The sequence below is a fragment of the Erythranthe guttata genome, chromosome 12 (genome assembly GCF_056151865.1).
Source record: "Erythranthe guttata isolate IM_541 chromosome 12, IM_541, whole genome shotgun sequence".
Taxonomy (NCBI): Eukaryota; Viridiplantae; Streptophyta; class Magnoliopsida; order Lamiales; family Phrymaceae; genus Erythranthe; species Erythranthe guttata.
Window position 1 is genome coordinate 2368869 of NC_142544.1, and position 17334 is coordinate 2386202.

Sequence of the window (17334 nt, forward strand, 5' to 3'; positions counted from 1 at the left end):
CATAAAGCCTGCATTCAATGCCTCACTTCCAGTGGCATCAACGGCTCCAACTAGTTCACCCCCACCCCCTGTTCCATCATCATCAGAAATAACAACGTAACTTCAGCATCATATGAACCTAAAATCATGAAACAAACTTAAAAATGCTGAATACTAAAAATGATTAAATAGACTGCAAATACATTTGAATGACAATAAATTAACATCATCAAAAATAAACTTGAAAATGCATAATCCATACAATCAGTTGAAAAAGACTACGAAAATGTATTTCAATGTACTACCGAGCACACTAAAATCAACTGTTATAAACAAATAAACCAACTATCACTCGATTATTGCGTAAACCAACTACGACACTCATATAAAACAACTCTGGTCCGACTGCGTGAACCATCCTCTGCCAACTCTGTGAATCCTCTTCCAAACAAACATCATCAGCCAAAATAAGGATGTATATGTAACGACGTAATTTTTTTAAGAAACGATCTACTTTACTACCAATATAATCAACGTATCAACACAAATCTTAAAAACGAATACCGCGAAATAAAAACGAAAAAATACAGCGAAAAATAAAAACGAAAAAAAAAAAAACCGAAAAAAAACTAAAAAGAAAACACATTCATACCCGCTTAACGACGGACAACGATGAACGCTCAAATCCGAACCTATTTCCACGCCGGTGAAAAAACGATGGAAAACGATGAAAAACGATGAAACGCTGGATAAATTCTTCAAAACCGGTTCAAATCCGTACCCGATTGAAAACGATGAAAAACGATGGAAAACGATGAAAAACGATGAACGCTCAAATCCGAACCTATCTTCAAATCCGAACCTATCTTCAAATCCGAACCTATCTTCAAATCCGAACCTATCTTCAAATCCGATGGAAAACGATGAAACGCTGGATAAATTCTTCAAAACCGGTTGTACAAGATTTGATAGAAACTGCCAATATACTCACGTAATTTTATTCCGTGATTTTAGGCAACGTATCAGCAATCTCATATCACGTAGTTAAGGAAGTAAATACCGTTCAAAAATAAAACAAAATAAAAAAGGGGTATTAAAGGGAAATTACATAATATATTTTGCCAAGTTGGCAAATTTGGGTGTATCTCAAAAAGGGAAAAAATAATTGGATCTACCACATTAGAAAATATGAACAAGGGGGTTATCCCTAATAAACCCTTATTTAAAACCTAATATTGTGCTCGAAAAACTTTGAAATTTATTTTTTGCAGATCCTCATGGATGTAGGGTACAATCGTATCTGAACCAAATTAAATTTGTGTTTTTTTTAATTTTATTTTTACGAACTATTACAACAGTTACATCAACATCAACAGTAACGAAAAATTAAATCTGACACAAATTAATATATAATATTTGCACGAAATAAATCTAACTTAATCAATATTAAATATCAACTTTCGTATAAGATACTATAAGATACGATATTGATAATCGATTGTGACCGGTAGAAAATTTATGAAAATTCAGAACTAAAATCTTTCTAGTTATAGAAAACAATAAATCATTGAGAAGATTATTGGATTCAAAGAGTTAGAGATATTGGACAAAACATCATCTTGTCAGAAGAATGGAGAACAAAAGAATTTTCATATCATCACAAATTCCTTATCATCTTAACCCAAAAAGGAACCCTTTTTTGCGTTCAGAGACTATTGCTATATAGATACATGTATATGTATCTCTAAAGTAGCACACATAGTCACATAGTGGGGCGGTGGCACTCATATTCCTCCACGTGTCATCACCCCCTACCTTCACATTTTATTCGTCTAATTTGGGAATTTTATATTTTATCCTCCTCTTGTCCCAATAGTTTTAGAATGTTTTCAAGATCCCAATTCGAGATACGGTGGACTTAATATTTACGAGGGTTCGGGGCAAAGTCATTGAGATTTTTTTTTATTTCGTTCATATAAAGTAGTACAAAATAACTAAAATTTTATAAACTTTAACTAATAACACATAATTTATTTGGTGGGAGGGTTAAATTAAATTATTTGAGTGGGTTAATTACATATAGCTATAGTATTTTTAGGAACCCCCACCCCAAAGGGTGGCTCCGCCACTGCATGCATCAATGTGCGGTGAACGCCTTTGTTCCGTAGTATCTGTCTTTTAGGATTTTCGTAAAATACATAAAAGAGTTTGAATTTTAAAAAAAAATACATAAAAAATACTAAAACAATATTTACCCTTTGATGAGGAGGTGATATAAGAGAGAATTATTAATGTCTAATGAAGTTCCATCAATAAGGTAAAACCGAAGGGAAAAAAATCATTTATTGCATTATTAAAGTGACTAGCATTGTAGTTTAACTCGTGAGATATCGCAATATTTATCGCGATACGGTACGGTTCCAATCGAAACGATACGACTCGTACTGTGTATCGGCTATGTTTAAATATCGGTAAATATCGTGAGATATCATATTGTATCGCCATATCACGATACAATACGATATTTACGATACTAGTCAAACTATTCAACAAACAAAAAAACAAAACCGAAATATTCACAGTTCCAGGGCTGAAAAACGGATTTCAAAATAACCCTTCAAATTCACAACCCTAATCCACCTTTCTCTCTTCAATTTCTTCAAAAATTATCACAATATGACAACCCTAACTCAATTTCTATAGATTCTTGTTATTTTTTTGCGATTCAAGTGCGAATTTGAATGAGTTTCGCACAATTTGAACGGGGGCGCGATTTACAGCACTTTTTCGTTCTTTCTGTGCTCAATTAGCCTTGGGTTTGTTCGATTTTGTGATGGGTTTGCTTAATTTGAGGTGGGTTAGTTGATTTGTGGTGATTGATTCAATTTTCAGCTTAGTTGAGGTGTTTGTGCAATTTTCAGAATTGAAACTTGATTTGATTTTAAAATATTAAATTTCACATGTTTATAATACTATATTATGTAAATAGATATATTTTAGTATTTTTAATAGTTGGTTAAATATCATGCGATACGATAACGATACAATAAAATACACGAAGGAAAACGATATGCCCATATTTTCCGATTCGATAACCATGGTGAGTACTGAGTAGTAATATAAAAAGCAAAACTTTCTATTAAACTATACTATCTCCATTTCATATTAAGCGTCTTTTTGACCATTTTTTCCCTTATTAAATATCCATGTATCATTAATTTCTCAAGTTAGCTCCTCGATTTAGATAGTATAAAATCTACGCTAATATATTATGCTACCATTAACAAACTCTCAATGGATCATTGGCGCGCCGGTCATACCTCTTTCGCGCGTCTTTCTCGAGGCGAGAACCTGGGCGACCGGCCGAGGATGACTAATTTGAATTTCTTATATACTTTTAGGCTTTAGCTGGAGTATATATAAACAAAGTTAATTTTGATATTGGGCTGCTTTTGTGAAGTTAAATTGAAAATCCATTTGTGTTCAAAATCGCCAAGTCTTGTGGGCTTCGGATCCGGGTCGAAGCTTACCCCGAATATCGAACAGTTGATGTTTTGAATTTCCGATATATATAAATTGTCAAAAACCTCAGCCCAATTATTAAAACGTGGAGTGTCAATTACTTCTAAAGAATAATATATGAAATGGAAATGAAACTTGGAAGCTAAGACTACAGAACTAACTGCTTCTTCACCTTCAGTTTTGCATTTATAAAAAATAATATGAAGTAATTAGACGACGAATAGATCAAAGAATTTTGAGAAATCGTTGGGGATTTCAATGTTCTGCCATTTCGAGACATTTCAAATCCTTCTCCCTTAGAATTATTTCAAATCATTCGATCCAAATGAAGTCGGATAGATAAATTACATTGATGGTTGAATAAATAAGAAGGAAATGTAAATTTGGTGTTGTAAATATATTAGTAGCACTTTTTATTCGTCCTCGTTTGGTTGCTCCGATAACCTTTTTGGCCGATCCGCAGTTATAGAAAAAAATAACTATAATCTTGATTAATTGAGAGAACATTGGATATAAATCGGAATCTTATCTTAGGAATCAAACAGAGACTTATAAATTAGCTATAGGTCTATTCTTTGTTTTTTTTTTCTTCTTATTTTGAAATAATCTACAACCGAACCTAAAGTTGAGTTGAACCATTGACCAAATAATGTTTACACACTTCCAATACCAGTGGCGAAGTCAGGATTTTAAGCTCGGGGGCCAAATGCATTAAAGAAATTCTAAAAGGGTCGTTAAGGTTGTTGTACACAAAAAGAAATATATTTCGATAAAAAATAATAGAAATTTGAGAAATGTTGGGAAACATGGCCCGTTAATCTTATGCTAACTCCGTCACTCCCAATACTGCACATGCAATGTATTCTTAGTAAAAGGAGTAAACGAAACAAGATGAAATAGGACTAAATATGCATAAATACATTTACATAACCAAAATTGTAATTTATGGAGTTAAACATTGTTACCTATTAAATAACATAACTATGTATCACGAACACAAAGCTGCACTTAGGGAAATAATATATATATATATATATATATATATATATATATATATATATGATATTGTACATTATTTGACTTAATTTGTTGGTAGTTTGTTTTGGAAGTGCACTTAGGGGCTAGGGCCAATAAGCATCACCGTACCAAACGGTTGTTGGTGACAAAAAACATATCCTTCGAAGAAGAAAGCTATGTAAGAAAGAATAGGGATGGGAATTCGACACATCCCGTTGAGTATCCGCCCCGCCCCGCCTTGAAAAATAGCGAGTATTTTCCGCCCCAAAAAATATGGGGCGGGTATGGGAATTCATGCATAATTTTAAATGGGGTAGGGGGTGAGAAACGATTTTGCTATACCTGCTCTGCATTCCCGCCCCGTTTTATATAAGTAGGGGGATTTTAGTGGGACCCGCATAATATTTCACGGGGACGGGAATGGGGATGGCCGACGGGGATGGGGATTTTGAAACGGGATTGCAAAATCCGCCCCATGCTCGTCCCATTACCATCAGTAAGAAAGAAATCTAAGAAGTTTGCATTGACTGCTTTGTGATTGTTAATCGTATATCATTAATCTGTCAACATTAGTTACTACTAATTAATTTATTTATTTTTTTATTATTTTTTTTCAAGGTTTGAGAAATATATTTGAGAAGTAATCACATTTCATAAATTAAATAAACAACATTGTAATCAATCCAAAAATATAAAAATAGTGACAAAATATTAACAACGATATTACAATAGCTTTCGGCAACATATGACTTACTCCAAATGTGTAAATATTTACTAAGTTGTATATATATTTAAGAAAAAATAAAATAAAAATGATCTCCACCAATAGCAAAATTTTATACCGAATATTTGATGAAAGTATTGCATCACTCAAAAATGAAATTAATTATAGGATCAACCACTTTACAAGTACCCAATTTTAATTAATCCCCAAAATTGAATCAAGGAATTTTCGATTTCTTATTACTCACCAAATTGATACATCAACGAGGTAGTGGTGGTGGTGGTGGTGGTGCCGCTGCCGTGAGGCGCTCCTGCTCAGTGAGAGAATGGCGGAAGTGGCAGCGGTGGCCGTACGGGCAGCTGCCTCCGGCGAGCAACAAGCGGCAGACCTCTGTCTTGTAGCGTGGGTGCCTGATCACCGGCCGGAGCTCTTTGATTCCATGGGCAAATTGGCAGTTGTCGACGTACGGACACGCGCCGGTCTCCTGCCATTTGTTGCAGAGCTCGGTTTTCCACATTCCTTGGTTGTATACATCCAGCTCCAGTGGTTCTTCCTTTTTGGATCCTGCTGGTACATACACCCTCTGCTGCACGTGATCACAGAGAATACCACCCAAATTTAATTATAATTTCAACTACTGTAGCATCAGTTTCAAGTAAATTGGATTTTGATATTCAAATCTGAAAAATACAAATTGCACCAAAAATTGTTGAGAGAAATTAAAATTTATTGAATCAGCAATTTAGAAAGGGGAAATCATTCAGCGTCATTTGGAAACGGAAATGAATCGCCAGAGATCTAATTGACTCACCGATGCAGCAGCGGGTTGACTCAGTAGGGCTTTATTCTCAGTCGCGTCGGAAATCGGTCGAGACATCTTCAGATAACCACTGGATCGCACGGAAATGCTCTTTGGAAGCGTAACTCTTTCAGTTCCCTTCCGCTCGACGCGATTGCGTACGGTGAGAGGTTGAGTTGCTGCGATGTGAGCCGCCGCCGCGCGCGGCGGCGCGGCGGCGGTTGAGGTGGAGCCGAGGTTGAGGCGGTTGAAGCCGGAGAGAAGCCGATCGCGGGAGAAAAGCAAGGCGACTCGATGGGAGAGATCCGCATTGGAGAGGCGGAGGGAATCATTCTCGCGGCGGAGCGCTTCCACCTCTTCGACGGAATCGCAGAGCTGAGCGAGGCAGAGTGTGTAGTCGTTGTAGAGCTGCTGGTACTCGAGGACGCGGCTGGCGTCGTGGAGGCGGCGATCGGTATCTCCGCCGTCGAACGAGGCGTTTTCCGACGGGGAGTAGTTCTGGAAGAGCGAGGTGTACAAGGAGGCGTCGGAGTTCACGTAGGTCGGTGAATTGGGGGAGAGAAACGGATTGCCGCCGGAGAAGTGCAGCATCGACGCCGCGGAGGCTGAGGATTTATCGGCGGCGGCGGCGGAGGAAGTAATTATGGAATCGTACGAAACGTTCTCCTTTTGCATTTTTGCAGACGACGGATTTCAGTGGGGAAGAAGAAAGGTTGAAATTGGAATTTAATTTGTGAATAAACGCAAACAAACAGGCAGCAGAAAATATAAAGCGTGGGAAGAAAGTATCTGATGTGTGCGCGTCTACAGAAGGGTTACAGTGGAGAACAATCTAGACCGTAGATCGGAATTGAACGAAGGTAGATGTACGGTCGGAGTGAATTGCTTGGAATTGAAATTTTGGCGGGGAAAAACTTGCTGGTGGGGGGACAGGCTATTAGATCTAAAATCGTTAAGAGGGAAAAGCCTAACAGAAAGAATGCGACAGTTTCCTGCCTACAGTGCCCAATTATGCGGTTAGTTGAAGTTCCTTAGTCCCGTGGAAAATATATAATTTTATTTGTTTTGTTAAATAAAAATATTTTATTTCAATTTGATGGAAAGATGAAAAAATAAAAACATTCGTATTATAATCATAAATAAATATAATGTAATGAAGCACTCGGAATGAACTAATAGCTAGAAAAATAAAATATATAATTACGAAAAGCATATAAAATAAAATATAAGATACATTATTAAATCAAAATGAATAATTCGATTAAATCTTTATTTGATACAAAATATACACCGTTCCGGGATAAATATTTGAGAAATGTTTCTTAATTGAAGTAGTGAAAAAATGATTTTTTTTTTATTGACTTGTTCGAAAATAATGATGTATTTTTGGTATATTTAATTTCCAAAACTACTATAAAAAATGTGGAATACATGCACGTAAATTATTTGATAGTTGTGTACATGTGTGTATACAATATTTGACCCAATGAAATGAAAAGAATGTATGCCTTGTGAAATGCCACATCCGATGAAATACACTATGTGATTTAAATTGTATATCTACAAAAATAATTATCCACTGATCATATATATAGATGTGTGTACTATTAATGTAAATCGATAATCTAAAATTACATGGTATATTTCACCAGATTTTCGATTCTACAAAACCCATAATGTATGATGTTTACCCCTTGTTCATGATTGGGATATATATATTAGACTATAGTTGCTTCTTTACTACAACTCTAACTAATTTTATTATATTCGGGCAACAATCAACATCGATACGAGGGGAAAAAAACATTCATTCCTATGGATGGATGGGTTGTTTTCCTTTTCAACTTTTTGCATGTTTGTTCACATTTTTGGGATTAAAAAAATTTATTTACCAAATACTTATTAGTTTATGAGAAAAGGGTCTTTTGTCTATGATGTATCTCTTTTTTTTTCTTTTTCTTCATGTTGTTCATGCAGGAAAGATGGATGTGATGTTTTTCAAAATATGGTTCGCAATAAGAAGTTAGTGATTATCAGTAAACCTTGTAGCAAAAATTGATTAAAAGTTGAGTCAAACTTTCAATTTAGCTCAATGTTGGACCTAAGTGCTACCAAATTACTATAATTTGTTGATGGGCTAAAAATATTAGGAAATGGGCCGGCTACCCAATGAATTCATCTTTCCGAAGCCCATCTCGATTTGGTCCAATTGGTGCAGTAAGTGAAAAATTGCATTGAACATTTTCACAATTTTTGCACTGTAAAGCCGTTGGGGTGAATTGGTTCCTCCATTTCGAGTTGAGCCGATTTGTTTGCACTGGTACGACTTATTAAAGTGTTTCAATATAATTATCAAAAAAAAAAAGTGTTTCAATATGTTTCAAGAATAGTAAAAGTGAAAATTGTGTGTTTGCAAACACTTCGGAATAGATTATAAGTCAAAACAAGTTTATAATCTGTTGTTCTTAAAAGTTTTTGCGTACACCATCATAAATGTGTCTGTAAGAATTTGTATTCATCATTTTCTCTTTAATTTTTAATCATAAAATTAAAAACAAGAAAAACTAAGGGAGTGGCTAAAACAAATCCCGATTTTTTCTTACTTCAATACCAACAACATAAAAAATAAAAAATAAATTCATAATAAATAGGTAATGACAATATTACCCTTAATGAAAATCAATATCACACACAAAATTTGCGTGGCATTGATTTTATTAAGGGTATTAACGTCATTACCTATTGATCTTTTTATTTTTCTATTAGTGGTATTGAAGTGAGAAAAAAACGGTATTTGTTTTAGCCGTTCCCAAAAACTAATGAATGAATATATTTGAAATTAAACTAATATAATATTCATTGTTTTATAATAGGATTATTAATTAAAGGATGGACTTAGGATTATTGTGAGAAATACGGCCCAATTTGCTAAACAGAGAATTGAGTTCTTTTTCAAAGGCCCGTAAACATTAGGGATGGTAATTTGATCCGACCTGATGAATTTCCACCTAGCTCCGACACGAAATTCTCGAGTATTTGCCTTGAAAAAATAAGGGGCAGGGATGGATGATTTTTTATTTTTTTTACCGAGTACGAGGACGGGTTTGTAGGTACCCGCCCATAGACCCGCCGCCCTTCATGATATTATTTATATATTAGTTATTATATTAAAATATAGACATCTAAATATTACTAATCATAAATCATAATCACGTAAACTATGTTCATCAGTAGTCGCCCACAACCACAACACGCTTCCATCACTCTTCACTCTTCAGACTTCTTTTAAAACATATTTCCTACTCTCTTAATCTCTTCTTCACCTGATTGCCGCCGCATCACCACCGCCTGACAAATTTCTTCTCCGGTAGTCCACTGTTATTCGCATCAGAACGTTGCCACATCATTGTCGCTTGGAATCTAGTCAAAAGAATTCCAAGTGGTTTTTTACAAAAATAGCTTTTAAACAACTTTTTTTAATAGAAGTAAGGGGTCTTTGATAGTAAATAAAGAAGATAATAATAATGAAAAACAAAGGGATGAAGGGAACTGCTGCAATATACTCTTAATACTTCAATGGAAATAGCCTTTATATAGGCATACACAAACATAAAATAAGGACCCACTAACCCACTTAATAATCCACTAAAACACTAACACCATGAACTAAATAACTGACCCACTAACATAATTTAAACTACCTACTAATACGTAATTAAATAAACTACTCACTAATACAGTAGCTAACATTCCCTCCCTTAAACTCAAAACTTTGAAGTTTTAGTTTAGCCACTTTCGTTTTCCAGATCTTTCATAGTACACACGCCCATCAGCTTCCTTAGATTTTGAAAGGGGAACAACCTTAGAGGTTTAGTAAAGATATCCGCGAGCTGCTCCTCGCTTCTGCAGAATTCCAGTTCAATTGTTCCATCACTGCAGAGATCTCTCAAATAATAATACTTCACTTCGATGTGCTTGCTTCTTCCATGTAGAACGGGATTCTTCGATAACTTGATCGCTGAATTGTTATCACAGAAAACCGTGGTAGCTTCTCCTTGCTTGAACTGAAGTACTTCAAGAATTCTTCTAAACCAAATAGCTTGACAAGCACAAGCTGTAGCAGCAACAAATTCAGCTTCGGTACTCGACAAAGTAACAATTGGCTGTTTTTTAGAAGACCACGAAACAGCCCCTGTGCCCAACATAAAAATGTAACCCGAAGTGCTCTTCCTATCATCTTGATCTCCTGCATAATCGCTGTCAGTAAAACCAAGCAAATTCGACTTTGCACCTCTCTTGTAGAATAATCCAAACTCCTTGGTGCCTTGCAAGTAACGAAGAATTCTCTTGGCCGCTAACATATGCATCTTAGTTGGATTCTCCATGTATCTACTTATGAGGCTCACTGAGTACATAATATCCGGTCTTGTAGCAGTTAAATACATTAAACTGCCAACAATTTGCTTGTAAAGTGTGCTCTCCACCTTCTTTCCTTCACGATCTTTGTTTAGCTTCAAGCCAAACTCAATTGGAGTAGTCACGAGATTGCAATCCGTCATCCGAAACCTATCCAACATATCTCGCACATATTTCTTTTGAGATATAAAAACTCCACTATCACATTGCACCACCTCTATGCCAAGAAAATAATGCATCTTACCAAGATCAGACATTTCAAACTCATCCATCATAGATTTCTTGAATTCTTTAAACATGATATCACAATTTCCAGTAAATATGAGATCATCGACATACAAGCAGACAATGAGCATTTCACCTTTTTCTCCAACTTTAACAAATAAAGTATGCTCGTAAGGACATTTTTGAAAACCAGCTTTTAGAAAATAAGCCTCAATGCGACTATACCAAGCTCGTGGAGCTTGTTTAAGTCCATAAAGAGCTTTTTTTAATCGATAGACTTTATGCTCATTATTAACCATAACATAACCAGGGGGTTGATCGACAAATACCTTCTCCTTCAAGTTTCCGTGCAAGAATGCCGATTTGACATCAAGCTGAAATATAGGCCAAGAATTATGCGCCGCTAATGCAATCACCATTCTGATCGTGTCATGCCTTGCAACTGGAGCAAACACCTCTGTGTAATCAACTCCATATTCTTGCTTGTATCCCTTAGCAACCAATCGCGCCTTATGCTTGTCCACCTCACCATTTTCTTTGAGCTTCGTCTTAAAAACCCATTTTACACCAATGGTTTTCTGCCCTTCTGGAAGATCAGTCAACTCCCACGTACCGTTTCTTTCGATAGCTTCAATTTCGGCATCCATTGCTTGCTGCCATTTTGTTTCTTTGATGGCACTTTCAAAGGTTGTTGGATCACAATCTGCAAATAATGCAATGAGTAATTGCATCATCATCTGTATCAAATCCCGTTACCTCATAATCTTCCATCCATGCAGGCCTTCTCCGAATTCGCCGACGAGAATCGGCATTGGAACTACTCTCTTCTTCTGGCGAGATTTCAGCAGCTATAGGAGTATCGTTTCCTGAATTGTCGAGCATCGGTGATGTTTCTTCAACATCATTATCACATAGAACTTGAGTAGGCTGCTGCCTATCCCAATCCCAAGTCCTTTCTTCATCAAAGAGTACATCTCGGCTGATTACAATCTTCTTTGTCGTTGGATTGAACAATTTGTACGCCTTTGATGTTTCACTAACACCTAGAAAGACACACTTCTCACATTTATCATCAAGCTTCTTTCTCTTCTCATCTGGGACATGCGCATATGCGATGCAACCGAAAATTCGGAAATGATCAACACACGGTTTCCTTCCACTCCACGCTTCCTCCGGTGTCACATCTCGAACAGCAAAAGTAGGGCTTCTATTCAAGATGTGAACGCTCCAATTTACAGCTTCGGGCCAAAAATATTTCGAAATCCTTCCTTTTACCAGCAAGCTTCGAACCATATTGAGGATAGTTCTATTTTTCCTCTCCGATACGCCATTTTGTTGTGGTGTGTAAGCAGTTGTGAGCTCTCTTCTAATGCCTCGAGCTTCACAAAAAACACCAAAGTCTGTAGAGCAATACTCACCGCCACGATCAGTTCGAAGAGTTTTGATCGTTTCGCCCGTCTCAGTTTCCACCCGAGCCTTAAAGCTTTTAAATGCACTAAAAGCTTCAGATTTTTCCTGTAAAAAGTAAACCCAAGTTTTTCGGGAAAAATCGTCAATGAAGGTAATTAAGTATCTTTTACCTCCATTCGAAATTGGTTTCAACGGCCCACAAATGTCAGAATGAACCAACTCCAAAATTCCATTCGCCCTCCATGACTTCCCTTTAGGAAATTGGGAACGATGTTGTTTGCCGACAATACATTCTTCACAAATTCGAGAAGGAGCTGAGATTTGGGGAAGACCGGTTACCATATTCTTTTGTCGAAGAGTTTTTAATCCCCCAAAACTCAAGTGACCATATCGAAAATGCCACAACCAAGAAGGATCTTTCACTTCGACCATCAAGCAGGTGTGAAGAGTCTCAATCTTTAAAGGGAACAACCTGTTTGAACTCATTTGAACAATAGCAATAGCTCCTCTCGTCGGATCATAAATTTCGCAAGCACCATTCTGAATAGTAATAACATAACCCTTTTCTTGCAATTGACCAGCACTTAACAAATTATTTTTCAAGTCTGGAACATACAAGACATTAGAGATTGTTTCCACATAACCATTCTTGGTTCGTATATTCACATCACCTTTTCCCATCACATTCACAGTAGAGAAATCTCCAAAACTGACAGTAGAATGAAAATCTTCATTTAAACGAGTAAAAGAAGACTTACTTCCACTCATGTGGTTGCTGCAGCCCGTATCCACATACCAAACACTCGGCTCCGGTTCTTTTTCACTTTGAACCGCCATTAACAAAGTTTCTCCTTCTTTGTTTTCAACAAAATTTGACTTCTCTTCCTTGTCGATAGGCAGCCTGGTATAACATTCCGAGCGATAATGACCAAATTTATGACATCTAAAGCACTCGACTTTAGACTTGTCACCATCTCGACCGTTTCCTTTACTGTGAAACTGGTCATTGTTTGCTCTAACGTTCATATTACCTCTACCGCCTCGATCTCTTCTTCCTCCTCCATATCTTCCACCTCGATCTCCCCTTCCTCTACCTCTACCCCTTCCTCTATAATTAGAGAAATGAGTATTAGTAGAAGCCTTTAAGGCCTGCTCCTCTACTGTTGAACCTCGGTTCATCTTTTGCTCATGGACCAACAATGAACTTTGCAATTCATCGAGAGAAAGTGCGTCTATGTCCTTTGATTCTTCAATGGAACATACAACATAATCATATTTTGGTGTTAGGGAACGCAATATCTTCTCCACGATAATGACATCTCCCATCTTCTCGCCATGGAAACGCATTTTGTTGCTGATCTCCATAGTTCTAGCACAATAGCTAGTGACTGATTCTCCATCTTTCATCTGGAGTGTTTCAAAATCCCTTCTCAAGGCTTGAAGCTGTGCACGCTTCACCCTCGTCGAGCCTTCATATTTCTTCTTCATGGAATCCCAAATATCTTTGGAAGTTTCTTTGCAAAGAATAGTTTCCAAGATGGGACGATCAATCGCCTGAAAGAGATAATTTTTCGCCTTTAAATCTTTCAGCCGTCTCGCTTCCAAGTCTGTTTTTTCACCTTTCGTCAAAGTTTCGACATTTCCAGGTTCTCCAACACCAGTTTCTACGATTGGCCAATATTCTTTGGATCGCAGAAAATTCTCCATCAACATGCTCCAGTGGTCGTAATGACCGTCAAAGTGTGGAATGGCTGCCTGCACAAAATTATTTTCAGAACCCATGAATGATAAAGCTACAGCTTTTTCAAAGGAAGTATATCACGTATTTTTCTCTTTTTTTTGTTTCCCTCACCTTATTTTTCTCTCTTTTTGTTTCTCTCACCTTTCTTTTCTCTCTTTCTGTTGGAACAACTCTCACTCAATTTTTTTAATTTTTGGACCTCACCCGATGATACCACTGATAGTAAATAAAGAAGATAATAATAATGAAAAACAAAGGGATGAAGGGAACTGCTGCAATATACTCTTAATACTTCAATGGAAATAGCCTTTATATAGGCATACACAAACATAAAATAAGGACCCACTAACCCACTTAATAATCCACTAAAACACTAACACCATGAACTAAATAACTGACCCACTAACATAATTTAAACTACCTACTAATACGTAATTAAATAAACTACTCACTAATACAGTAGCTAACAGTCTTTACAAATAAGTCCATCAATGGGTATTTATTTATATAGAGATCAAGACAAAAAACTCATTTACCAATAAGTCCACACATGGTCCAGATTTTTGTAAAGGACTAAAATAACCCCTCATACTTTAATATGCTCCAATTTCATCCTTAACTTTATTTAACCTCAATTTGACCCTAAATTTCACAAATTATTCAATTTTGACCCAAATTTTTTTTTTTCAAAAACTTTTTTTTTCCCGCCGGATTCCGGCGCTGACTTTTCATTTATTTTTTATTTTTTTTTCTCTTATTTTCTTTCTTTCTGTAACTTTTTTTTTTCGTTTACACAACAATATTGATGTGATTGATAGTAATATTAACTATCTTACTGTTAAACACAGTAAAATTAACTAAACTACAGTTTAACACAGTAAAATTGCTATATTAATCTCTAGCACAGTAATATTAACACAACAAAACTCATTATTATTGTGTAATAGAGTAATATTCCTATGTTGATCGTTCAACAAATGTAAACATAATAAAAAGCCAAAAGAATTAATATTACTGTGAGTGACAGTAATATTACTATAACAACAGTAATATTACCGTCAACCACAGTAATATTATTACGTTACTCCGTGAATAACTCAAACAAACAAAAAAAATACAAACAAAATAATAATATTGATGTGGTTGACAGCAATATTACTATAACAACAGTAATATTACCGTCAACCACAGTAATATTATTGTGTTTACAGTAATATTACAATAATAGACAGTACTATTATTACGTTACTCCGTGAATAATTCAAACAAAGCAAAAACCCCAAAAAAATAATAATATTGATGTTGTTGAAAGTAATATTATTGTGTTTACAGTTATTTTACTGTCAACGACAGTAATATAATTACGTTGACTTGTCAACAAATCAAACAAAATAAAAAAAATAACAAAAAATAAAAAATAATAATATTACGTTAATTTACTGTCAACGGCAGAACAATTACATAAATGTATTGTCAACGGCAGTATAATTACGTTAATTAACTATCATTGACAGTATAATTACATTAATTTACTGTCAGTGACAGCACAATTACGGTCAACGTTTAGCGACGGACGTAAAAAAAAAAAAAAAAATACTTAAAAAATTCTAAAAAAAATCAACGCCGGAAACCGGCGAAAAAATCCGTAAGAAAAGAGAAGAAAAAAGAAAAGGAAAAAAAAAGAAAAAAAAAACGAAAAAGTCAACGCCGGAAACCGGCGAAAAAATTCGGAAGAAGAAAAAAAAAATGAAAAGTCAACGCCGGAATTCGGCCGAAAAAAAAAATTGAAAAAAAAAATTTGGAAAAAAAAATTTGGGCTCAAAATTGAATAATTTGTGAAATTTGGGGTCAAATTGAGGTTAAATTAAGTTAAGGATGATATTGGAGCATATTAAAAATTGGGTATAAAGGGTTGAGGGTAATATTGGGATATACATGAATGTTTCCTTTATTTATAATAAATATTAAAGGGATGGGCTTATTGGTGAAAGAGATATAACCCCTAAACCTAGAATAATAAATGTATATGGTTGGGGACTTTATCACAAAAATCCCTAGAAGTAAAAACAATAACTAATTTTACAAGTACTTAAATATAGATTATGAAAAAAAAATTATAATCTATTTCTATAAGTTTTTGCAAACACATTGTTACAAATTACAAATAAATACAGGAAAATTACAACACCCCCTGAGGTAAGGTTAAATTACGAAAAAACCCATCTTGTTTGCATAATTACAACCACCCATCAACTATGTATTGTCTTACGAAATAAACCCTTCCAGTTGGTAAATTTAGAGGTGTTCATTCGGTAAAATCGTACCGAAATTTTAGTACGCCAAATGTTCATACCGTTTATCATACAATTCGGTAAATAACCAAATTATCGAAATTTTATTAAAAATATTTAAAAAAATTGTTGAATTTTAAAAAGAATTAATTAATTCTAGTTACGTTTAGATACTATATGTTTGTATATGAAATATTAGTATCTAAACGTAACTAGAATTATATATATATATATATATATATATATATATATATATATATATATATATATATATATATATATATATATATATATATATATATATATATATATATATATATATATATATATATATATATATATATATATATATATATATATATATATATATATATATATATATATAATAATAATAACTGAATATCATACCGAATTACTGGTTCAATAATCGGCATGTATCGAATTTTCGTTCGTTTTGGTTGGTTGGTCGGTTTATCAACAAGATGAACACCCCCATATAAATCTGACAACGTAAGAGTGAACGTGTAAGGAAATACATAGTTGAGGGGAGTGGCTGTAATTACCAAGGTTCTAAATATCGGTTATCGGGTTCGAGGCGGTTAGGGACCGCCACACGATAAATCGGCGCGGCGGTGATTAATAGGAAATAAATCGACTTTTAGATTTAGTGTAATATATTTCTAAATATTATATATTATTTGTTAATACTTAAAACATATAAAAAAATTGAACTTGATTCTCTCCTCATCGTTTATATAATCTAATCACATAACAAAAGTTTAACATTTAGAACTTGAATATTCTCTCCTCATCGTTCTAAATGTTTTTATTTTTAGGCCAGGTTCTTTTTACGGGGTCGGTGAATTTGGGTTTGATTGAAAGAGATGATGGGTTGGAATTGAAAATAAAGTAAAAATAAAGATAAACACCCTATTTTCCTTGTAATAAAAAATAAATAAATAAAATTAGAAAAAAAATTATTTTTCCTATATATCGCTAGAAGTTTGACCCGAAATATCGGTTTGACCCGCCAGAAACCGCCTCGGACCGCCTCACCGTCAAAAAACCGATTTTCAAAACCGCCACACAAATATCGTAAAGGTTTATGCCCGCCACCGATATGGCGGCCGAATATATATCGGCCACCACAACCGATATTTAGAACACTGGTAATTACGTAAACAAGAGAACTTTTTTGTAACTTAATCTT

General features: G+C 34.9%; 1 protein-coding gene across 2 annotated transcripts; it reads right to left on the reverse strand.

The window, feature by feature from the left end:
- Window positions 1–5198: 5198 nt before the first annotated feature.
- Window positions 5199–6780, reverse strand: LOC105953438 (zinc finger CCCH domain-containing protein 14). 2 transcript variants are annotated; one of them, XM_012977100.2, is made up of 2 exons: window positions 6054–6780; window positions 5199–5825 (listed from the first exon to the last, which is right to left on the reverse strand). In XM_012977100.2, the coding sequence occupies exons 1-2, from the start codon at window positions 6714–6716 to the stop codon at window positions 5502–5504; spliced, it is 987 nt and encodes a 328-aa protein (XP_012832554.2). In that variant the 5' UTR covers window positions 6717–6780; the 3' UTR covers window positions 5199–5501. The 2 variants fall into 2 exon arrangements, with proteins under 2 accessions (XP_012832554.2, XP_012832553.2); XM_012977099.2 differs by having other exon boundaries at window positions 5199–5828.
- Window positions 6781–17334: the final 10554 nt, after the last annotated feature.